Source organism: Cyrtonyx montezumae, unplaced genomic scaffold (genome assembly GCF_038088225.1).
Source record: "Cyrtonyx montezumae isolate F1298 unplaced genomic scaffold, pur_monq_1.0 scaffold_7, whole genome shotgun sequence".
Taxonomy (NCBI): Eukaryota; Metazoa; Chordata; class Aves; order Galliformes; family Odontophoridae; genus Cyrtonyx; species Cyrtonyx montezumae.
Genome location: NW_027072078.1, coordinates 6224536 through 6243494, shown reverse-complemented (window position 1 = coordinate 6243494; position 18959 = coordinate 6224536). Strand labels below are relative to the sequence as shown.

At 38.7% G+C, this 18959-nt stretch overlaps 1 protein-coding gene across 1 annotated transcript in view; it reads left to right on the top strand.

Moving 5' to 3' along the window:
• The window catches only part of CALCRL (calcitonin receptor like receptor), a 61071-nt gene that overhangs the window by 37918 nt on the left and 4194 nt on the right, over nt 1-18959 (top strand). The window contains exons 7-12 of the mRNA XM_065750670.1: nt 4319-4445; nt 6992-7145; nt 8376-8436; nt 8551-8617; nt 14843-15061; nt 15409-15450. Of these exons, the coding sequence (XP_065606742.1) occupies nt 4319-4445; nt 6992-7145; nt 8376-8436; nt 8551-8617; nt 14843-15061; nt 15409-15450 (670 nt within the window). The remainder of the gene's footprint in view (nt 1-4318; nt 4446-6991; nt 7146-8375; nt 8437-8550; nt 8618-14842; nt 15062-15408; nt 15451-18959) is intronic.

Genomic DNA, 18959 nt, shown 5'->3' with positions numbered 1-18959 from the left:
AGTGACGAGCTGTTCTCTCTGCCAAATGCTGCACTGCACGGTGTAGGCTCTCCTTGTTAACTGCTACTCCTTCAATCATTTCTGCACCATTTTTCACTGGAAATGATGGATCCACCTCACAGTCTTAGCAGTTTTCTTGTCACTATGACCTTCCATTTCACTTGTTTGTTTCTCTTTTTACATAAGTATGAATAGCACATAAATAGTCCCAGCATTACTGATGTCAGATATCTGTTTAAAAAAATATCCTTTTTAGTCAGATCTGGCAGAAGGTCGTGTTTCCAATTTAATTGTACATTATTTGCCCGTGTTCTGGGACAAAATTGCAACAAATTCCTTACAGAGTGTTTCAAGTTTATAGCTCCTCTTTTTGAAATGTATTTAATATGACTTTTCAGCTATTTCTGACTTTTCTATTTCCAAATTCATTTTCCCTCCACAATGTTAAAATTTTAGATGGCTCCATGTCCCTGTAAGTTTGATTTTGCACTAAAAAATGCAATGCCTTTGCTGTAAACCTCAAAATAAAGTTTAATAGCTGAAGAAAAGCTCACATGATAGAAAAAAAATGCATTGCCATAAATTTGTAAGGCAAAAGTAGAAAGCTTTTTTATACAATTCTAAAAGCTCAGTGTCAGTAAAGCATGATTTTTCTGTGCTACAAATGCAAACCAAGCCAATTTTATCTTAATCTGTGGCATTTCCTATAGAAAGTGGTTTGCTTCACTACCACTATGTTAGATTTGTCAAACCCTCCAGGGACTTATTTCTCCCTTTTGTAGAAGGATCCTTTATCCTCAGAGAACCGCGTGGAATTAATCTAGACTCAAAGACCACAGCTTCTAGACTGTAGGGATATAAAAGGAAATTACACAATTTAAAGAAAGCTAAAGAAAGTTCTCTACAAGCTGCTCTCCTGGAATGTGCAGTTCCTCTAAAGTATTTTTAGTACCAGAAGGATATTTAAGGGTCTAGATTAATTCCAGGATGTATTATGTATCAGCTGAAGCTCATGTAATTATTCATAGCTTCTTAACAGGTGGACTTTCTTTTTTTTTTTTTTTTTTGCTATTGTGTGGGGCAGCCTACGAATTGATGAATTTATTCACTGAGTAGATTGTTTCCAGACAACATTTGCTAGCTTGATGACCATTACAGTATCTTTAGGTTTAGTTAGAAAAGTGGGAGATAGTTCTCGATCGATTGTTGTTGGTTTTGTACCACATGGGGTAAAAAAAAATAAAAAAAGTCAATGGTAGGTCATCTGAATGCTCCTGGATCATCATTATGAGAATTAGATGATTAAAGGACGTAACGTCCCTAAGAAAAACAGTCAGGAGAAGGAAATAGGAAGGGTAACAGAAAAGGGAGGGGTAGGGAGTGTACGGAAGAAATCCCTTTATTACCAAAAGCAAATTTCATTTCTAAATGTCAGCAGTCTTGCTTTCTTGTTTCTTGTCCGGTTATCCTTTCAATCCTTTTCTATATGGGTGGAGGTGGGTGTGGATGGGTGTGTTTGAATATTCAACAGGAACAGCTGCTGGATGACCCCGGGAGATGGCCCCGTTAGCTGTACGTGCTTTTCCTTGCCTCTGCACTGAATCTTAACAATAAGCAGACAGACTTCCAGGGCTCTTCAGGACTTGGTTATAAAAAACTGTTAGCTGGAACCCAGTGTTGCTTTCCTTCTTTCAATATGAACTCTATAGGAAAAAATGCATAGATATATATATTCAAGGAATATCAAGACTAAGCATATTTTGATAATCAAAGCTTTTTATGTTGTTTGAATTAAAAGCAATAAGTATTTTTAAAAGCCTAATGAAGTATACTTTATCACTTAATTCATATCTGTATGTGAATTTTCCTCAGTTTAGATGACACTTGGCTACCAGAAGATTGGATAGGGTTTATCAGAGCTGCTTTGTGCTGCCCTCCATGGCAGCACTAGTTTCTAGAATGGTTTCCCTGACTTATTTTTAGTGACGTGAGGCTGGAAATGCCTAGGCTCCAAGGTGTGACCTGCAGAAACTCCTGTCAGCCTGACTGTGATATTACATGGTGCATATACAAACTTGTTAGCTTAGTCCATGTATCTGTGTGATGTTTCTTACATGCTGCTTGTGAGAGTTGCAAATGATGCAACCATGGACTGTGCTCTCTCTCCATAGCCACTGTTTTTTGACTCACTTTTGTTAGTGAGGTCATTGGTTTTCTTTCTTAAACTATAATATTCTCAACAGACTTCAGTGTGCTCTAGATTGTGTAACTATTTCATTTCAGTATTTCTCTCTCAAAATATAAAGCTCTTCTTGTTTCCCTTGCCCCCTAGATTAAAAATGAAACACCAATGTTCATACTTTATTCTACCTGAAAGGCTAAAGAAGTGCAATATTTTTCCCCACATAACAGTTCAGACTTGTCCACTGCTGACCTCATTGTGTATGTATATCCCTTAACAGTGACGAGCAGTTGCATATGAAAGTGAGTCTTGTCCCTCCAGTCAGCTAGTTCATTTTGTGAATCAGCTGCACTCCATACTGTTGGCTATGCCATGGAGGGAGAGAGGGGCTGTTATAAAGCATAGACTCTTTGCAGACTTCTGTGGGTGCTTTCTCTGGAGTAAACTAAGGGTGTTTCCTGAAAACAGTCACTCTTACCACAGCCTCTGTTGCTTCTCTGTGCCTTTGGTAGAGCCCTCTCAGTAACACAAGCACTGCAAAATGGGTTCCATTTTGATTACTGCCACTGGCATGCTGTATAGCTAATCATATCAGCTTGCTTGTATGTGCTGGGCACTCCCTGTCCTAAACAATTTTCATCCAGTTTTGTAAACTGATCATCTGCTTTTACAGCCCAATGAGTGTTATTTGTTAATTTGGGAATATTTTGCGTTAAGTTTCAATATCCTTTTGACCTGAATTGTTTTGACCTCCATATAGGCTTCTTACTTTGTGTTTAGTGTTTGTCTGAAAAAATCAGTTTCTTTGGAAAACGTGGGTGAACAGCATTCCTATCTTGTGCAATGGTGCTATGCAAACTTCCTCTTTTTTTTTTTTTTTTTTGTTAGAGAGATGGGTAAGCAGAAATCTGCTATTCCTATGCTCAGTGCTGGCTATAATTTAGAATCATAGAATCACAGAATCCTTAGAGTTGGAAGGAACCGCTGGCGGCCATCTAGTCCAACTCCCCAGTAATGAGCAGGGGCACCACAGCTAGATCAGGTTGCCCAGGGTGTGATCCAGCCTCCCCTTGAAAGTCTTCAGTGATAAGGTATCCACCACATCTCTGGGCAACCTGTTCCAGCGCCTCACCACTCTCACTGGAAAAGATTTTTTCCTTATATCCAATCTAAATCTACTCTCTTTGAGTTTGAACCCATTTCCCTTTGTTCTACCACAACAGACCCTGCTAAAGCAGCTGTCTCCCTCTTCCCTGTAGCTCCCCTTTACTCTGCACTGGCTGCCGGAGTGTCTGCCTACTGCGAGCCCACCGAGGCGCTGCGGTACTGTTACATTTAGGGGGAAATTCTGATTTAGGGGCATTCAGTCATACATCAAACGTCCGGGCCTGCGGTTCCTCTCCTACTAGCACAGTGCATCATCAGTAGTGTAAAACTAACCTGTCTCATGATGGTCTCATTTAGTAATGTTGTTTTTTTTTTTCTTTTTCTAATAGCCTTTCAAAATATATTTTAGACTTAAATGTAATTACAATATTTAAAGGACATGTTGAAAATAAACACAAAAGGGTTTGTATATTGCATTTTATAACTGTTTCATATTCTGTTTATAACTTGATTATACACAAGCCAAGATAATATTTTTCACTCTTCTACTTACCTTGGGTATTCTTATGGCTTAGAGAAGGAAAGTGACCAGAAATGTGAGTAAAATAGAATTGTCCTCCAAAAATCTTGACAGACGTTGAGTAAACTGAAACATAGGCTACAACAACTTCCTCAAGCTTGGGTGTGATGGTGAGTTGAAATATCATTGGATCAAAGCAGAATTTGAAGTCCACTGAAACTTGTTATCTGTATTTAAATCCTTCTTAGGTAACTGCTGCAATGTAAGTCCTTAGTTGTAAATATATTTGAACGGAACGTACTTGTTTGCCTCCTGTTGTCAAATGAAATGGAGATTAAGGGAAGGTATTACCTTTCACATCATTCTATTAAATTTGGACTGGAGTTGAAGAAAGGGCTGATGTAAGAGTACAGAATAAAGAGCTCTACTATTTCAAAATTTCAGAGTTGTCCCCACTTACACATAGCTGTCCCCTTGTGTATTCATTTGTTCTTGTTTCTCTTTTCTAGGAGCTTGAGTTGCCAAAGGATTACCCTACATAAAAATCTATTTTTCTCTTTTGTTTGCAACTCTGTTGTAACAATAATTTCACTGACTGCAATTGCCAACAATCAGGAGTTAGTTGCAGCTAATCCAGTAAGTGAAAGTATATCTGGCAGCTTTGACAATTTGTATGTGAAAAATTTCAGCAATGTAGAAGGGATAAATGAAGCATGCATAGTTGATGAAATGTTGTATATAGCAAGGATAAAATGTTCAGTTACAATGTATTCATGTAATGTATTGCAACTCATGTCAGACAGTGATTTGGGCACTTTACACTTGAGGTTTTGAAATAACAAAGCAGCCTCAGAGACTAAGCATACTGAAGTACTCTTCTGAATTTATACAGATGAATTCTGCACTGAAACTACTGCAAGAAAGTAGCCTGTTCTAGATGATGTCAGTGAGGTTATGGCAGCCGAAGTGTGGTAGTGTATTTTGGCTCTCTCAGCTACTTTTCTATGGCTTTTGCTTTCCATCGTGAGTTGAAATGCAAATTCTTTTATTTTTTTTTGAATGCAGATCAAGCCAATCCTTATATTCCCATATTAAAGAGCAGACTAAAACACCCATCCCTCAGGGTCTGATCTGCATCTCTCCCATTTACTGATAGTACTTTGAAACAGTAGCCTCTCCCATAAGGCTAGAAGTTATAGCAACAGAAAAATCCCAAAATGAAATACATAAGCAGATCTCTAACTATGGCTTCATTTTTATTTAGACCTGGAAGACAAATTTTAATTTGTGACAGTGCAAAATACTTGATTCCAACAGCTTCTGGAAAAAGATCAATTCTCTCTCCCATGAAAGCTCATAAAATGACTGAAAACCAGGCTTGAGATAGCTGCTAATAATCGTTAATATGTGAGTTAAGTAGCAGAATGTAATAAAAAATTATTGTTTATTTGGTTTAAGCTGGTGGACAAAGGAAGGGCAACTAATGTTATCCATCTGGGCTCGTGCAAGGCCTTGGACATGGTCCCATTGTCCTTGTCTCTAAATTGGAGAGAGATGAATTTTGAAGGGTAAACGACTAGGTGGATAAATTAGTCACAACCAGAGGGCTGTGTTCTTCAGCTCTGTGCCCAGGCTTGTGACAAGTTGTTTCTCCCAAGTGTTTATCCTGGGACCAGTGCTCTTCAACATCTTTATTTAATGATATAGTGGGATGATGTGCACGCTCATCAAGTTTGCTGATGACACTTAGCTAAGTGGTGCGGTTGATAAAGCAGAATGACGAGACAAGACATAGGGAGCAGGATAGGCTTGATAAGTGGTCCCACATGAACCTAACGAGATAAAACAAAGCCAAGGGCAAGATGCTGCACTAGCGTCAAGGCAATCTCTGTACATAGGACAGAAGAGTGGGAGAACTACTCATTGAGAACAGCCCTGCAGAGATGGACTTGGAGGTCCTGGTGGATGAAAAGATTGATGTGAGCCAGCAGTTCATTCTTGCAGCTCTGAAAGCCAGCAGTATCCTGGGCTGCATCAAAATAAGGGTTGGCAACAGGGTGAGAGAGGTGGTTGTCCCATCCCCTTCCACTCTGCCCACGTGAGGCTTCATCTGGAGTACTACGTCCAGGTCTGGGGCTTCCAAGCAGTTGGGCTTCCTTAGCTTGGAGAAGAGAAAGCTCTGGGGAGCCTCAGTGTGGCCTTCCAGTACTTGAAGAGAGCTTAGCAACAGGATGGAGGCTGACTTACTCCACAGGCAGATAGTGGCAGGACAAGGGGTAGCTTTAAACTAAAAGAGAGGGGTTTTAGATGATGTATTAGGAAGTCATTTTTCACACAGAGGGCAATGAAGCGCTGGCACAGGTTACCCAGGGACACTGTGGCTTCCCCATCCCTGGAGGCATTCAAAGCCAGGTAGGATGGGCCCCTGGGCAACCTGATCTGGTGGCTGGCAATCCTGCCCATGGCAAGGGAGTTGGAATTAGATGATCTTTAGCATCCCTTCCAACCCAGTTATTCAGTCAAGTACATCCATTTCCAAACGAGAAAACTGTCCAAAACAGCATGTTATTTCTTATTTGCTATCTCACATTTTAGTCTTTATGATAATATCTTAGGTAACATTGCAATTGAAGATTGTCAGGCTATTTTGGATGAGACTAAATACTAATACTTGCCATCAAGAATGCTTACATCTAGAATCTACCATATGTGTTGTACCCTGGGGCTAACTTCAGTTATGACTAGGTATAAATAGAAAGTATTGTAAGAATGTTTAGAATGTTCATCATTCTGTATTTTGTGGCTGGTATAACTGCCAGAGAATCAGCTTCATCAAAGGACGTTTTCTCGTGCATCTGCTACTTTGAGGACTCCGTTTTAATTGGAATGATTGAATGTGTCGCTATTTGTGATGAAGGGAAATATTATTGTTACTGCTTCCTACCATCGTGCTTGAAGGATGTTTGCTTCTCATGTTTGCTTATTAAAATTAGACTCAATTACCAACTTTGGTGCTATGAAATATGTAATTTTAATTCCGTAAAACAAAATACATAATTGCAGTGAAAAACAATGAATGCTATATTGGACTCGAGCAGTTTTTTTCTACTCTTTCCAAGTACTTCTCTGTGAGATTTTTGCAACTTAAAAATTCACATTATACTGTGCTTTCTTTTCTACAGGTTAGCTGCAAAGTGTCAATGTTTATCTACCTGTACCTCATGGGTTGCAACTACTTCTGGATGCTGTGCGAAGGCATTTACCTGCACACTCTCATTGTGGTGGCTGTTTTTGCTGAGAAGCAGCACTTGCTGTGGTATTACCTTCTTGGCTGGGGTATGCAATTTCACACTCTATTTTCAAGCCAATGCTATCTTTAACTCCTTTTCATGAGCAATTGAACAGCTGTCCTATTGCTTCTCTGAGGTGGTGGCTTTGAACAATGACAACATGCCCTTTTTCTCTGTGGTGTTTTAACAGGCCTAGAAATATTAATGTAGGAAGTTGAATGTACCTCTATCTTTGCTGAAAGAGAGATTGTGTGTTTCTGTGGTCAGGAAGTGACTCCTCCTTTGTACAGAGAAAATAGTCTCTTATTATAAAAAGACATTAAGAAGTAATTATTCATTGTTCCTCGTCTGAAGATGTTTATTCAGGAACGAATGTTTGTTTTCAGAGAAGTCTTGCCATGTCTAGGGTGGAGGGTCAAAACTGAATTAGAGATGGCTAAGAACTTATTTTTCCAGCAGTTGCATTTGACCTGTATTGTTCACTCTGCAAGTGCAGCATAGCTGTAGCTAAGGATCTCAAGTAACATCAACGTTAAAACTAACAAACCAAACCTGGTGGTTTCAGATACTGTAGAACAGCATAGTCACAGAGTGTGAGCAAGGACTTTTTCCTCTGCTTATTGTATGGGCACATTCAGCTACAACATAATGTAATGCCTGTGTCCTTGGTTGTACCACAATAGATGCAGCTGAGATGAGGTTGAGAGCTAATGTGTACTGAGTGGTTTTTAAAGAACAGGTACCACCAGGATGTGAAGCATTACTCTTTTATGTTTTGAATATGCCAGGATTTCGACCTGTTCAATTTTTTTTAATTTATTTATTATTTCTGTTTGTTTGTTTATTTTTGAGTGGAATCTTGTTTCATGGATACCCAGAAAATTGAGGAGGAACACAATTAACATCGTTAATCATAATGTTATTTATATACAGCTGTAGTCACATATATGCTTATCTTACCAGGTAGCGTTACTGCAGCCTGAAAACCATCTGTGTTAACACTGATCATTACATTCTAAATGATTATATATTTTGATTTCCCTTTTCTTTCTGTACATTGATATGATTTCATGATGAGAGATTGGGAATCAGGTCTCATATGCCCCTCTAAGAGAAATCTGGGAAAATAGAGATTGCTCTTTTTTTCAGTCTGCACTTTAAAACAATTTGGACAAGGTGAAAATACAGAGGATCCCTACAAAAGCTGCAGCTTTATTTAGCTGTTTACTTGTTAGCTAATAAGTTTACATATTAAGAAATTGTTTTTCACCCACAGGTTTCCCCCTGATCCCTGCCTGCATACATGCTGTTGCTAGAAGCTTGTATTATAATGACAAGTAAGTAGTATCTCAAATTGCTTTGCAAAACGACTATATTTTTAAGAGAAGAAAAAAGAACAGAACAAATAACAAAATACCATATGTTTTCCTTTCCTTGCTTCTTTTCTACAGCTGTTGGATCAGCTCTGATACTCATCTGCTCTACATCATCCATGGCCCTATTTGTGCTGCTCTACTGGTAGGCATTTTGCAGATAATTTTTTCTTCCTTGACTTGTTAAAATTGTTTCTGGTGACTTACAAAGCAGGAAAGAGCCTAAAACTAACACTCACTCATTCACAGGATTCTCACTTAACCTGGTAAGTGTCCTTAACACTAAAGATACCTATGTCTTGAGCTTTTTATGGAGCTATTACACAAATCTTCGCTACTGAAGAAATCAATTTGGAATATGTAAATGACGACTGCACTTTATTTTAGTCAGTATTATGTTTAAATTGTTCTAAGATTGAATTTTATCTACGAAATTGTCATAGTTAATTTCTAAATAGGAATAAGTTCACAATAAAAAGAAAATGCTAATAGTGACAAATACTTAAATTATCAGAAACTTGATCTGGCAAAAATATTAAATGTGTTTGTAATGACTTTCTTTATGATTTTTCAGTTTATGCAAGGAAATTAATTGAGGTCCATGGGCCTTGGCATGTTAATTGTTACTGATAATCCCTTGCTCTGTGATTTCATCCATACATGTTGCCATAAAGACAGGTTAACTAGTACTTTAAAGCTAAATCCAGATCCTATCAACTTTTGTTCTCTCTAATTTACGCAAAAGACGAAATCTTGTTTTCTCAGCAAGGGATATAACTTTTTGCTCACTTTAATGGCACCCTATTTCAACCTGCACTGTAATGTGGGATCATTTCTTTCCTTTATGCAGGTGTCTCTTTGTGGATCTACCATTTTAGGAAAGGCCTTTAAAGCTGAGATATAATTTATTTTAGATCTAACTTAGACAAAAGCAGGAAAAAAATTTATTATGAGAATGACAGCATTGTTTATTAATTGGCCTAATTTTAGAAAGTAAGATCATTTTCTCCTTCCCAGAAGTGTGGCCTCAATAAAATCACACTGAAGCAGTGGTAGACTTCTACTTTAGATGCTCGTACAGGGTCATTCCAAAACTGTCAAGACTTCTTTCCACTCAAGTCAACACCAAGAATGTCTTCTGATTTTATTGGGAGCATAATAATGTGCTGTGTGATTGGTTTTGGCAGAATCCCTATCCGTCCTCTTTGCAATTTACAAATATGTATACATTTGATTTTCTTATAATTTTTCATGAACTGCATTTTTCTCACCTCCGTGCAATTAGCAAATTTATTTGAAAAACAGGAAAGAATAACAAATTAGACACAACTACACATCTTGTCTGTGATGTGTGTGATGTGACAGTACCTTAAAAAATGTTTTCTCTTTTACGCTGATTCAGAAAAGCTGATCCAGAAATAAAGACAGAAGATGAAATGCATGTGTTCAGACTTGGTGAACAGAACCCTCATTTGCTTCCCAGCTTGCTTGCCAGATACAATTTTCACACTTTACTAAGCATGACCTGCTTTAGTAGAAGTTTAAGTAACAATATTAAACTGCAAATTAGATAACAAGGGAAAAGACATAGTTTCTGTTTGCAGGAGTAAGATCAAAGGGCATGAAGAAAATTGTTAAGGTGGTGCTGGGAAAACCTGGCAAAAGCCAATGGGGATTAGGCCTTTAAATCTTGTACATCACTGAAAATCCTACAATTACATAATGTTAGCAATAACACTGCTGGTCCGTGCTATTACATAACTGTGGCCAGAACCCTGCCAAAGACTCCGCAGATGGGAGCAGACCTAAATTGAATTTTGATTAGAGTTGTCTTCATGTTTGCCTAAGCTATCACAATTAAAGAAACAGTGTGAATGAAACAGAAGAGAGTAATGTTAGTTATTATAGCAAGTTTGCAGATGACACTAAGCTAAGAGTGGTGCAGTTAACTCATTAGAGGGAAGAGATGCTATCCAGAGGGACCTGGACAGGCTTGAGAGTTGAGTCCATTACAGTCTTATGAAGTTCAACAAACACAAGTGCAAGGCCCTGCATCTGAGTCAGAGCAATCTCAAACACTGATACAGGCAGGGCAGAAAATGGCTTGAGAGCTGCCCCGGGGAGAAGGATTAATGAAAGATTCAGCACTAGACAGCATTGTGTACTTGCAGCCCAGAAAGCTGACCATATCCTGGGTTGCATCTAGAGAAGTGTGACATACAGGTTGAGGGAGATGATTCTGCCTCTCTACTCTGCTTTGGTGGTATCCCACCTGGAACACTACATCCAGTTCTGGGATGCCCAAAACAAGGACGGTATTGAGCTGTTGGAGTGGGTCCAGAGGAGGGCCACAAAGGTGATCAGAGGGCTAGAGCTCCTCCCTTAGAAGGACAGGCTGAGAGAGCTGGGGCTTTTCAGCCTGGAGAAGGCCCCGGGAGATCTCACAGAGGTCTTCTAATACCTGAAGGAGGACTACAGGAAAGCTGGGGAGGGACTTTTTATAAGGGCAGGTAGCAACGGGATGTGGGGAAATAGCTTTAAATAGAAGAGGGTAGATTAAGACTAAATATTAGGAAGAAATTCTTTATACTGTGAGGGTGGTGAGACACTGGAACAAGTTGCCCAGAGAGGTTGTGGATGCATGCAGGCTGGATGGGGCTGTGAGCAACCTGGTCTAGTGGGAGGAGTCCATGCCTGTAGCAGGGGGGTTGGAACTACAGGACCTTAAAGGTCCCTTCCAACCCAAACCATTCTGTATTTACACAAGATAAACACTGATAGAAGTGGAGAAAGATTCCAGTGTTGGATATGCCAGTTTACTAGTGTTTTAGTTGACTTTGGCACCATTAAAAGAATAGATTTTCATTTAGCTATGCTGTTATTTGTATAAATAATACTCAAGGGATGGTTATTTTGTCTGACAATAACACTGTGTAAGAGGGTCTTAGCAGCATCTTAGACTGACACCTAGTGAATGTGTACCTAGAAGGAAGTTCAGTAGCCCATTTGTTCCTGCTTTTCTCACTGCCCTGCTTCATGCACGTAAAGCTGGACAAGTAGGTGAAAGCTTCACATTCGTGTACTCAGCCTAGGGAATGTCCATAAGTTGGGTATAAAACGTCTTCATGAGCACATACAGGTACTCTGCCAAAGAAAGCCAGGGTCAGGTAGGCTTAGGTCTGAGGTTGCATACCTGTATTAAAAGCAAGCAATGGCTACCATTAGTATCTAAGAATATTTGAGTTTCTGGATCTGAGAATGTTTCATTTATAGCAACCAATAATTAATTTAAACAGAATTTAAACCAATTTTCTAGGAAGGATTAGAGTACTAATAAGCACAAATTGGATATGGAGAGAAGTAGAAATATCAGACACTTAGGGAATTTTTAGATCAAGAACAGCAGGTCATAGAGACTGCACATCACAATCACTCTGAAGGCAGAACCTAAATTCTACTAAGTTTATAGCTTAGGCTCCAACATTTCTTTTCAGCTAGGATTGCCTTCCCTGCCTTTGCTTCACTCTTCATTCTTCATTCACTTGCCTGGATCAGTGTTATGTCACTGTGTACCTTTCTGTGTGCTCACAGCTGTGTGCTGCATCTGGTACAACAGGACTCCCTTGGGGCTTTGCAAACCATCACAGGCCATCTGATGATAAGACATTTTAGAGTAGTTCCATTGGCCTACTTTCCCTTAAATGCAAAGATCTACTCTCTACCATGCTCAAATCAAGACCTATTCACTTCAGTTAAAATTTGGTTTGTCCTGTACTCCCCATGCTTGTGACACTGGTTACATGTACTTTTGCTAACTCGTACTGCTTTTCTCACGTGGATCCTCTGTTTTGTCCCACTTTCCTGTCTTTTCTGATAATTACTCGCAACCCCTGAACATGTTTATTTTTATGGTTTTATTTTGTTTTGGTGGGTAAATGTAAAGTTAGGAAAATTCTGTGCATTTCAGCATTCTGCGAGTGAAAGGATTTTCTGGGTGGTGTTTACTTCTATCTGCTGCAACTTCCATCTTCAGTTAGCATTCACAGAACAGTATTATAGGAACTGGCTTTGCTACCAAAACATAAGAGGGATGAAAATTCTGGGAGAGACTGATGCTGAACTAGTTATTTAAGTCAGAAGGATTATATTTAGAAACGGAGGAAGGAGTTATTGTCTGCGTGTGTCATAGGAAGCTGGATGAGAATCATGGGCTGCATAAAATCTTAATAAATCCCTTGAGAGAGAACCAGAAGACCTTGGTTGCTTAAACAAAGCCAAGAGGTAGTTGGAATCTTCCAGAAGAAATTAATGCAGTAGTTTCCTATGTAAAACAATTTCCTGTTAAAAATGATTTAAATAGCATGTAAGTAGAATATAAATAACATAACATGTCTGTCAAGGGCTGCGTTGCTGTAACAATACACAGCTGTTTATCATGAAAACCTTAATTGACATGAGAGGAATTCTGACAGGGTTGTGGAGGACATGGTGACACACATGGCTGGAATGGCTTCCCTGTTTGTGCTTGCCCTACTAAGAGGCAGAGGCTTCCTAGACCAGAAGCTCCTATTTATCATAGAGAGCACTTCTCTGTTTTTCTGATGATTTCTTCCATGCCCTGTCTGTCAACCCCCCCCCCCTTTTTTTTTTCTCTGTGTAATTGTTGACAAGAAAGACAAATTATCTGAAGAGGAGATAAATGAACCAGACTCTTATTTCTCTGCCTTCTGTAGCAGGTACCTAGACAGCATTGTCTAGCCTCTTGTGTCCTTGGGCAGGGTGCTTGGGGTGGCTGTGCTCTCCAGGGTTCCTTTAGCTCTAGTTTTATAACAGCTTGGGGTGTAGACTCTCTAGGGGGCTGCCACTGATGGGTGACAGAAGATTAAAACACAGCCATCCCAGTGCTGTTTCTCCAGTTACTCGTGCTGTTGCATGTGTGTGTATGTATGTTTATGCATATACGTGCAAATGTATTGCTTTTGTGGTTGGCTATGAGTGCTAACATGCTGAATGAGATTTAGTATGGATAGCTGTTATTTCTTTTTTTTTTTTTTTTTTTGTAAAACTGTGAGCAGATAATCACTGCTATTCACAGGAAAGCCCCTAACAGCTATGGAAATAATCTAGATTCTGTATTGCATAAGAACGACGTTGATGCCACCTGAATGCTTGTCCCATTTGTAGTTTTGCTGATTTTGAAAATCAACCATGAGCCATTGTGAGACTAAGTCAATAAGCTGATCTGCTGTTTGCTTACAGGTGTATACAATTCCCTGTAATAACATTTAACGTGTCAGATTTCTTCTACATTTTCTTCCCTATAGATTTTTCTAATTCATACTTGAAAAAGGACACAAAAACTTTGGAGAAGCATTTTAAAATACAAAGATGGAAGGATGTCATTATTTACTATGCCAATCTAAAAGACATAATCTCTTAATAAATAAATAATGCATAGGTCAATTTCTTTCCTCAGGTATAAAATAAGGGACTGTTGGATCTCATTTTGCCAAAATAAAATTTTAAAGATTTGATGTAGTTCACTTCTGTGGAGCTCAGAACAAACTTTCAGATCATTATCCTAGGTCTTCAAAATGGAATTATGATTTTTTCTCCCTTTTTTTTTTTTTTTGTTGAAATGCTAAGAAAATGGTCGTGTTATTGTTTTTTTTTTTTATTGTAAAAGTGAATTGAAGTCTTAGGACAGAAGGGCCTGTAAGATAGAATAAAACCACATCAATAATGTAAATCTTCTGTCTTTTCAAATTTGAGGTTGTAAGATGGATCCAACTGAGATCTAGAGAGACAATGATGGGTAGATTTTAAACCATGTACAGACAGATTTTGGCATTGCTATAAGGATCTCAACTGCAGGGACCGTGCTCCATTTTTGTGCATGATGCACTGCTACAGAATCACTGATTTTTTAGAAGCTGATTTCAGTCAGACTGTGATTACAGAAGTTGTGCTGATATCCATGTGCTTTGCTTACCTTCTCCCAGAAACTCTCAAAAGAACATCTTTATAGCTTTGAAGGCCATTAAAATATGCAGCAGGAACAAAGATAGAAAGTACCTTCACATGTGCACTGAATATCAGAGCTCTAAGTATATTGGCTTGCATCTATGGTCTTCCACAAGGTGCTACTGTAGGTGCATCAGTCATGGCCAGCAGTTCATTTCTATTCTTTTGATAAAGAAGCTACTGCCATTCTGTTCATCAAAAGCTACAGTTTAAATTTTTGCTTATTGTATAACTGGAATGTTTTCTATGCAGTACATGGCTTTTTGAGTTGTCTGGCTTTTAGTGTCACAAAATATTCTGCAGATTATTTTCAGAATAGCTTCACTGTCATTTTCTTTTCCAACAGGTGAATCTTTTCTTCCTGCTAAATATCGTCCGTGTACTCATAACCAAGCTGAAAGACACCCACAAGGCAGAATCCAACCTATACATGAAAGCAGTGCGCGCTACCCTCATTCTGGTTCCCCTGCTTGGCATTGAATTTGTGCTGTTTCCATGGCGACCAGAAGGTCGAATCACTGAGGAAGTCTATGACTATGTGATGCACATCCTTATGCATTACCAGGTGGGAATTAAATATCTTTTGCCCATGTGAGCTAGAATAGCTGTTGGCAAATGAAGCAAATGAAGGACAAATTATCCTGTTATTTCAGTTTATAAAGACCTTTATGCAATAGTCTTGTTAACTTCAGCTTTCTCAGTATACTGAACTTTCTTGAAAGGAAAGAAATGTACCACCTTCTACTACATTTTTAGTAAGGTATTTTTAGAAACTACACACAGAGTTTAGATGAGTAGAACATTTTGTTTGCTACCTATATTGGAATGGCATCAGGAACCTCTAAATCTCTGTCACTAGCCTGAAAAAACCCATGTGCGTGTGAAATAAAGCAGATTGTCTTAATTTTACAGGGCCTACTGGTAGCTACAATTTTCTGCTTCTTCAATGGAGAGGTAAAGTAATTTTTTTTTATTGTATTGATATATTTTGTATATACATATTTGTATATTCTGGCAATTAAGGAGATTGCACACCTGAAAAATATACTTACCAACTCAGAATTTAAAACCTCATTCTGTTTGGGTTAAAATTCCTTGAATAAGAAGTGTACTTTTGTAAAATTGTGATCAGTTAGTTTCAGTAACTAACTTCTGTATTCTTCTACCAGAGAATTGCACCGTGTTTGATTAATATATTGAAGTGATTCTTGTTGCAACTAATAAGCTTTTTTTGTTAACTTGAATAGATTTAGGGTCTTGTCAACTAGGCTTTACACTTGAGAGTATATTTGTAGGGCCTTAGTGTTAAAGATAAACATGGTAGAAAGGCTAAATATATGTATACACAAACACAGAATTTCTCTCACAGAATTTTTGCAAGTCTTGAGTGAAAAAGAACTGAAAAAAATGAATAAAACCGTCCCACCAAAGAAGTAAGTAGGGCTTTTCCAACACTTTTGGCAGAGGAACAATTACAATCCTGTCCTTATTCTCACACATCTGTTTGTTCATTTCTTCTACATTCAGTGCAGTTGCAGCAACAGGCTGTAAAAGCAGATGTGCGAGAGTAACCAGATGTTTTCATAGGACTGAACCTTCAGTTTCTTTTATCACATGTTGTGTTCTTACATGATGTTGTTGGACCAGTATTATTTTCTTAAGTGTTAAATATATTGGTAATATAAGAATTTATTCAAGCAGGTCATGCTTCCTCCTCTTACTCTTCAACCTGAAGCTGACTGAATTGCCATGAGTATTCCATATGGTTTCAAGTGACTTTTTTTTCTCAAGGAAAGTATGAGTGTCAGTGGTTATCGTTGTTGTTATTTTTAGCTAAGGAGGCAGAAAAAATGAAGCAAGAGTGGCCCAGTTTATAGGGTCTGGGTTAGTGGTTTTGATCTGCTTTTATGGTAAAGTTGATCCAGGTTCAAGTCTCTGCCTATATATTTGATTCAAAGCAAAACATTTAGAATCTCTGTCTTTTCTTCCATTTGCTCTCTATGTAGCAGAAAATTATGCTTTTTAAGAAGTTTGATTTCTGGTTGGTTGCAGTGCTTCAGTTATCAATACTGACCTTTTTTCAACTCATTAGTCTTTGTTGGGGTGAGGATTTGTTGCTTTATAACCGACTGCACGAGTAAGGAAATCCATAGGGAGAATGATAATACAGTTAGGAAAAAAAGTCTGTGTAGAAAAAAAATTGTATATTAAAAAAATTCTGCCTCTGGCATGTGCGCCTGCAGGCATATGTGTGCTCTGTTGCCATTACCATCTGTTGCTGTCATAACAGTGCCTTAACTTATCCTGATACTGTAGCTTAGCTGTTGTGTACATGATCTTCTCTTATCAGCATCTGTCACAGCAACACCTTGTTATATTCTCTACCAAGTGGCACCAGTGTTAACACTTGTGTGCTGTTCTGTAGCAAGGCTGCGTTTTGGAGGTGAATCCTGAGACTGGAATCAACTGTTTGAGTGACAGCAGGGAAAAGATTTTCCTGTGAGGTATTAGCAATTAAAAATGCTAAAAGTAATAGCTTTTTTTAATTTAAATACAATTTCCCAAATGCCATACTGCAGCTTTTAATTTTTCCTATAAAAGTTAAGAGCCAAATCCTGTTCAAGGAGTGACTTGCACTCCTTTGCAGCCACTGGCCTAAAAGGGATTTAAAAGTCATCTGGTAACAGAATGAAAAGAAACTAAGCAGCATTTTGGAAAAAAGCGTAGGTGTTCTGCAGACTGCAGTGACAAAATGCCTCCAAACTTGTTAGGCAGTGCAGCCAGGGATGCTCTGTCCAATCCAACGCCAACATCCATTGCAGCTTGTACAGCAGATAAGGGCACACATGCAAACCCTTCTCTGGCAGGAATTTCCTAAGGACACTCATGTTCTGCTCATGTCCTTGCACCCCACGCAGTACGATGCTTTTTGACTACCTCATGATGCTTGCTAGTTGGAGTTGGCTTAGGGCTGTCACTGGGCTGACACAGGCTGCAGTCGCAGGATAAGCTTGTAGCAGCTTTCTCTGACCTATTAATAATAGATCATAATATGTACTTACTATGTGATTTATATTACCCACGTGAAGTTTGTGGGTTTGGGGTTCCTTTGTTTTATATTTGTTTTGTTGGTAGTGCTGCTTTTTTCCCCTCGTTCCAGTAGTCAATGGAAATGTAGTAAAGATTACGGTCTCAGTTCTGCAGGATTATAAAAAGCTTTCTTAACAGGCAAGGCTTGGATTTTTTTTTTATTTTATTTTTTTTGTTACTGAGCCATTTCCTTTGTGCTATACTGAACATCTGAGTACTGGTATGTAAAAGGAGGTGCAATTCATTGAAGTTCAGCAGAAAGAGCCACTACTAATAAGGTGAGGAAGCATGAATGCTTAAGCTGGAACTGGTATCGGTATTAATGAGACATGTAACTACATTTGTGAGGTTGCTTTCTTTGATTCAGTGCACTGCTCAATATCTTCTCACACTGCTGCCCACCCTGAGCTGAATCCACAGCTCTGTCTGGCTGCTCAAAGCTGAGGAAAAGAGCGATAGATCTGGTGTTGTTACTTAACGCGTAGAGGTGTGCATGTTGCGTGCTGTTACACAGTGTAAACGGTGGAAATCAGCTGTCTCATTGATTTTTCCTATCTTCTTCTGTGAATGATTGATTGGACAGAGGGTAGTAATAATAAATGAAAGGATGTAACACCCTACAAGAATAGACACAGAGAAGGTCAGAGGTGAAATACTGATTCAGCAGCAGCAGAGAGGCTTTTGGAAGAGTGCCAGATGTACGTGGCTTAGTTAGAAATGCACCGAGGATGTGATGGGCACCAGAGGGGGCATAGAGGAAACTGTGTTTGCTGATATGGGAGATATTATTTATAGCAATCTGTCACTGGTGAGAAAGCAGCCCAAACAGAGAAATTTCACCCCAGAAACAGTCAGCAGGCACTTGTCTTGAAGGAATTCCTAAAGTCCTTTTGGGATGTGGGGATAGATATCTTTTGATTTACAAATATTTTTTACACCTGCAACTAAGACAAATTACAGAAACCACGAGGAGGAAATGTAGGAGAGGACCTTCAGCATAAGCTACTTTTGCCACCTGGCAATTCAAGTCCATTTCCCAGCTCTGCCTTTAGGTTATTTGACTTTGCTTTGACTTGTTCAAGCTTTCCCATCCTGTGCCTATTGTCTGTTCTTTGTAAAGTGAACGTTCTTCATTATGATATTTTCTTTGTTTCTTTCTCCAAGAAAACACTAAGCTTATTGAGGTTTGCTATGGGCAGGAGAAAAACTGGAATGAGTGTAAAGTTAGTGAAATGCAAAGATTCCTTGATATGATTTAGAAATAATTCTAAGATTCCTTGTGTTTTTGAGGGATGGAGTGACAACACTGGTGGATAAGGGAAGGGCAGCTGATATTGTTTACCTGGACTTGTGCAAGGCCTTTGTCACTGTCC